Genomic DNA, 6,415 nt, shown 5'->3' with positions numbered 1-6,415 from the left:
GAGGGCCGCTGTCCTGCAGGTTTTAGAGGTTGCTCTGCTCCGGCACAGCTGATTTACATTGATAGCTGATTAACAGGCTTTTGCTGTACTGCAATGCTGGCTGGAAACCAACTGTGGACATGAGATACAACGCAAAAAGAGATGAGACATGACACAGAGGACAGTTACTGCACATACTGCTCTATATTTCACTTAGCAATCATAGAGTTGAACAGTGTGCCTTCTTTAAATGTCCAACTATCCCAACCAGAAACTAAGAAGGGGTTTAAGAAAGGCAATCTAAAACCAAAACACTCACACAATAAAATCTGTCCAGACATACACCAATAAAGATTAAGAACCAAGCAATGATTGTTATATGTAAACAAAAATTCAGCATTTTAAAATCGGCTGACATTACGGCATCGATTCACAAAAATCTGAAAGAGAAAATCAAATCTACAATCCTAAACGCTTCCTCTAAAGTGTTGAACAGTTCTGAAGGATGATAACCGCACCATAAAATATTGACCCTAACCATGCTGACTCCACTGATGCATGATTTATTCCAACAGACACATTCCTGTGCTCCACAACATGCAGTCGACCCAAACGGCTTTCAGTTAGCCACTTTTTTATTATGGCGGGTGATGTGAACTACTTAGACGGAAATGTTTTTACCAACGCTATGCTTTAGGGTTGTTGACTGAGACGTTAAATCTAACATCCCTTTCACCAAAAGGCGACGCTAAATGTGTCTCCTAAAAAAGATGCATTTTCTGTCCCTTTGCTGAGAAAGAGTTTCTGTGTTGGTTTGCTGCTGTGTTTGCGAGCAGTGAATCTAAACTCTGATGGTTAAACAGCCCATCTTGGTTTGTCATCAACCAACAGCTGAAGGGAAAAGAAGAAATACTGGGAATACATCCGGTTTTCACAGAGCCGCCTACCGTGTGATAGTTGATCATCTCCTGCAGACTCTCTGCAAACTTTGTGAGGCTGGACTGTGAAGATAATGAAAAGGAAACAGAATTTAAATAGGTAAAAACTAAATACGTCTGGTGAGAACTAAATTCAAACAAAAAGGGTGAGGCACTTCCATCTACTGAGAGAACAGGGACTTCCACAATTATGAAAATTCACACGAGAAAAAACTAAACATTTGGCCTCAGCAAGGCAGTGGACAATAAAGGCCTTTAAGTTAAAGCTTGACCTCTAAAGAGAGTTGATAAGACAAAGCGGACTCTTCATTAGGGGGTAAAAAAAACTCTCATTAAAGCTGGGGACTTTCTCTGGTCCGTATAAGACAGGAGTAATTTTTTTTGTTTACCTCGATGACTTCATCTTTGGCAGACTGCTGGGCTAGCTCCCGGATCCCATTAACAAAATGCTTGTTTGCTGCGTTGTAGGCTTTTCCTGCATCAATCATTCCAATGCACAACTTCACCAGCTGGAAATAAAGGGGATGAGGTAAAGGTTAATTAGGTTTATTACAAAATACACCAAACAGAAACTAAAAGCAAAGCTGGTCACTGATTCACACCGTAATTTTTTTCTCAATGAGAACAGCAAGAGAGTCGCATCCTTGCTCTATGCTTCCATGAAACCTATTGGATGTGACTGAGATGCTAACTGGTTGTTGGAGAGGCTTTTCTGTCCTTCTGTCTTAAACATTTACATGTGGAGTTTGCTAAAAGCTTTCATGATTTTAAATGAGACCAATTGAGTCAGATTAGTCTTTGCTAGCAAACACAATGGGGTAGGCTAGGTTAAAACAAAAAAGTACGGTATGACTATGTAGTGCGGCACCCGATGGCCACATGGTCAGTATGGTGGAGGGTCTGTCATGATGTGGGCCTGCATCTATTGTTAGTGCTGATATATGTAGGGCTGTAACTAACGACTAGTTTGCAAATCGATATTCTGTCAATTGATTTTTTTTATTAATAATCGGATAGCAAAAAGTTCCTTAAAGAAGAATCTTTTTTTTAATTAAATACTAATTATAATAATTGAACTTTCATTGATCTCGCACTGGAGGAATTTATCTCTGCATTTAACCCATCTCCTTGGGGAGCAGTGAGCTGCCATTGTGTGGCGCCTGTGGAGCAGTGTGGGGTTAAGGGTCTTGCTCAGGGGCCCAAAGTGGAGGCTGTGAGGATCGATCAGGGTCCTTGCAACCGTCTCAGAGCACAGGAGCACTGCTCTAACCACTAGGCAAACACTCCCCCCTTTGATGAATCAGGTGAAACTGAAAGATTTCCCCTTGAGAAGTTTTTGGATAGAGCATATTGACAAAAGAAAAAGATTCTTTTTTTTATCTTAAATGCAAAATGTTAACATTTTTGTTTCCAATTTTGGTATAATTGCTGCTCAAGATGGGTTACTCTGTCAGCTAAAGGCATGTTTTATAGTCCATATACTCCAGTTAGCAATTAACTGATTAATAAATTAGTTGAAGGTTATTTTTAATAATCTATTAATCACGATTAATTCGATTTTTTGTTTCAGCCCTAGATATATGAAAACTTTTTTTAAGAAAGCAGAACAATTCAAGAGAGAATCTGGTTGCTATACAGACCAATAAATGATATGCAAAATACTTAATCAAACTTTCTTTTATTTCCATATATGGCCCTAGATTTACCGTTTTTCTGGACTATAGAGTGCACTGCAATATAAGACGCACCCGAAAACCTTTTTTAAAAACTTAAACATACATATATTAGCTGCTCAGGCCTATAAGATGCTGATATCTACTGAATGGTCCCCAACCTAACCTGCAGGGGGAGCTCTACATATCACCTGTTGAATAGTTAGCTTGTGGCAGTAAGAGCTTCTAATGAATGATGGGGCTTCATCAGCTCTTTATTTCAGCTCTGCAGGAGTTGCATAAAATGTCTCTTTGGTTCGACTTTTTTATTGCTGCAAATAAATGTCAAAATGTGTGAATTCGGGATATTTGTTCTCCGTTGTGCCTGCTGCTAGTTTGTGCTTGTGCTTAATGCAAATTAGCCCCTTATTCTTTGATTAACAATTTTGACATCCAGCCTCTAACAGTTTGGAAAAATCAACATAAAAGCGGCACCTTTGTATAAGCCGCATGATTCAAAGCGTGGGAAAAATGTAGCGGCTTATAGTCTGGAAAATATGGCAAACCAAATAGAAAAACCAGTGAGGTGAGCAGGAAAGTGCAAATGAAAGAGTATACTCGCACTCCAGAATGATCTGAAGAGATTGTCCAAGGTGGAAAAGTGAAGAAAAGCAGCAGATTGAAAGCTATCAAACTGATCGGCATAAGTGCATAAGTAGCAATACTCGAGTAGCAATACTCGATTTAAAGGGAAAGAAAATAATTGTTCCAAATTTGGGGATATTTACTTACTAAATGAATGAACTCAAAGTAAGCTGCCTGGCACATAAAATAAACAATCAATGTTAAAAATATGTTTGCTGGTAATCTACACCTTAAAAACAACAACGGCTGTTGCCAATTCTGCCACCTGGTGGATTAAAAACACTCTTTTTTTGTCTTCTACCAGACTAAAAGCAAAGCTGATTCCCATAAAGCTAAGACACAGAAAATACATTTTCACATTTTCTTCTGTGTCCAAAGTGGCTGATCCCTTAAGGAAAACGCCAGTAAAGATTTAATTGCTCCACTAATCATCCATCTATGACGTAAACAGGAGTGAGAGCAGAAGGGAAAATCCATTGCTACTTTATCCCAGTGTCAACACAACAGTATACAGTAAACAGCAGCAACATTGCAGTCGCTTCATTAACTGATAAAAATGTAAATAGTATCAAATACTATCATTATGTATTATTCACAGTTAGATTATAATTACGTTACAGATTTGAAAGAAAATCAAATGTAGTAAAATCCTATTTAGGAAGATCTTTTCTTTATGATTAAATCACATCAGTGAAATAAAGCCTTTTACTTTGCTAAGATGAAGAGCATGTTTACTTTTTATTCAACATGCCTGTGTGTGACTTGGCACAGCAAACAAAAAAAAAAGTCGAACTTTGGTCTGTCTAAGCAGGACTCCACCCTAGACACGGGTGACATTACACGCTGTCACAGCCAAACTCATGCATGCAAACACACCCACTCTCTGGCAGATCCTTCCTCTCCACAGCAAGAGGGGAAGTGGGGCTGGGGCTGAGTCACAGAGGTGGGGCTCTAAATGTGTAGGTCCAGAAACAATGAAGTGGGTTCTCCAAGCCTCACTGTCAAGCTGTCAGCTAGTGAACACAGCAATATGGATGTGCTGGGCAGGGGGAATTATTGGCCTTCAGATTCACCCATTAACTGTGCTTTGCTTGGTCCGGTTATCTTTGTGGATTTATTTAGACTGAAGAAGGGGTACACATTTTAATGCTGGACAGTAGTAGTTGTTATATGTTCAAGAAACAAGGAAATATGTCAGAAAAAAACTTACAAGCTTTTCTATCCAGTTATAATTTGCAAAGGCACCTGATAACTAAAACGTAAATCCCAAATAAAACTAAATAGAAAGGCTAAGGAGGGAACGTTTGCTCTGATATATGCACTGTGTGATCGTTGATAACCAATTACTAGTTACTCTGAAAAAAACAAAACAAAAGAAGGGCAAGGAAACTGAATCTTTTTTCGGTCAGTGAATGAACCGTTATAAGCACTAACAACAAAAACCCTTTACAGAATGGGAATTAAGCCTGACAGGTAAATGTTTGAATAGATGAGGTATATAAGGGGAATTAAGAGGAAGAAAATAGGAATTTAAAGGAAAATAAATATGGTATTTCCTCTGACATGTTGACCACATTTGGGGATCCTTCAGGCTGTGAAACTATGAGAAAAGGAGACTTTTTTGCTGTTTTGCCACCATTTTACCAGCAGTTACGGTTCATGTCAGAGATTATATAGGGTGTTATTTTTCATCTGAACAATTTTGTCATTATGATACAAAATATTACAAATGGATGATGAAGTTCAATTCCTTTAAGCATTGTAACTAATGCATTTGTTTGAGCTATAAAATCAGCCGATATTAGCATTTTGGGTTTTCTTGCATTGTTATTGGCCGTTCACAAACAGCAGCCATGCATTGAGATCAAGGGGAAGCACATGCTTCGCTGCTCCCTACTTCTACTCATTAACGTTTTGTTTGATTTTTTTTTTTTTTTCTAATCGCAACTTCTGCAAGATAAAATACTAAATCAACCTTTCTTTTATTTCCATATTAGGCCCTAGATTTACCGTGTTTCCAGACTATAGAGTGCACTGCAATATAAGACGCACCCACAAACCTTTTTTTTTTTAAAACTGTAAACGTATATATATTTGCCGCACAGGGCTATAAAATGCAGGCTTATATGTACTGATCTACATGAACTGCTGCTCCCTACTTCTCCTACACTTTGTTAACATTTTGCTACATTTTTTTTTTTTAAACTTGTGCAAGATTTGCCATCATTGTGTTTTTTTTCCCCATGTAAATAGAGGAAGACAAAGCAGCATCAGCTCCAAAAATTGACCCAAAAATTGACCTATCAACTGTTATAGTCATTGGTTGATCTGTACTCGGATATCTTAGTTGCATTGTCTAATCTTCATTTTTCTCCAAAGGTAAAGGGCCAGAGAATATCTGGGGGATGAGGGCCTTGGATAAACCTGCACCTTCCAACTCACAGCATTTTTATTCACATGCCAGCTAACACTGTGGAGTAAATGAACAATTAAGCAATGTTTTTTATGGGTGGTACTCACTTTGTCGAGCTTAGATTCCAACTCGCACACATCCCCCTCCACTTCCTCTATGGTTGCTCTGTTAGGAGAAAAAAACAAAAACAAGAAAGGTTTGAACTTGAGCACCTCTCAAAACCACGATTACAGCACATAGTATTATAATCCTAATGAGCATTGACAGTGAAACTGGTGGAGGCAGCCAAAGTGAGGGCTGCCATTTTGGGTCAAGCCTCTGAGCAGAAAGCAGGTCTGGCATCCCATCCTTTAAAATGTAACAAAGCACAGATTGGTTTTCTTGCAGGATCAGCAGACTACAAGCTGCAGAATACCATGAAGGGAAGGACAGACTTAAATGACTCATCCCAGCTCCATCTGAGTTAATCTCTGATCTCCATAATCTCAATCTGCAGAGTTTACCACATCAATGCTGCTTTACTTCAACGTGTGGAACATTTATAACCATAACATGACTCAAAAATAAAAAAAAAATGTATATCTCTATGATATATATATATATATATATATATATATATATATTGTTTTTTTGTGTGTTTTTTTTTAGATTAGATTAGATGAGCTTTATTGATCTCACAGCGGAGAAATTCACTCGTCACATATTGGCATAGAAGTTACAGAAAGTGCAAACAGGGAGGAAAAAGGTGCAATAAGAATAAACATATATATTGAATGAACCAAAGAGCC

The 6,415-nt window shown here is 38.2% G+C and overlaps 1 protein-coding gene across 4 annotated transcripts in view; it reads right to left on the bottom strand.

Moving 5' to 3' along the window:
* The window catches only part of acap2 (ArfGAP with coiled-coil, ankyrin repeat and PH domains 2), a 76,611-nt gene that overhangs the window by 53,039 nt on the left and 17,157 nt on the right, over window positions 1–6,415 (bottom strand). For all 4 annotated transcript variants that reach the window (XM_015376661.1, XM_015376663.1, XM_015376664.1 and 1 more), the window contains exons 2-4: window positions 5,735–5,792; window positions 1,307–1,426; window positions 927–980 (exon numbers count right to left, since the gene is read on the bottom strand). In XM_015376661.1, the coding sequence (XP_015232147.1) occupies window positions 927–980; window positions 1,307–1,426; window positions 5,735–5,792 (232 nt within the window). The remainder of the gene's footprint in view (window positions 1–926; window positions 981–1,306; window positions 1,427–5,734; window positions 5,793–6,415) is intronic.

Source organism: Cyprinodon variegatus, unplaced genomic scaffold (genome assembly GCF_000732505.1).
Source record: "Cyprinodon variegatus isolate N-32 unplaced genomic scaffold, C_variegatus-1.0 Scaffold138, whole genome shotgun sequence".
NCBI lineage: Eukaryota > Metazoa > Chordata > Actinopteri > Cyprinodontiformes > Cyprinodontidae > Cyprinodon > Cyprinodon variegatus.
This window is presented reverse-complemented; position numbering and strand designations above follow the sequence as displayed.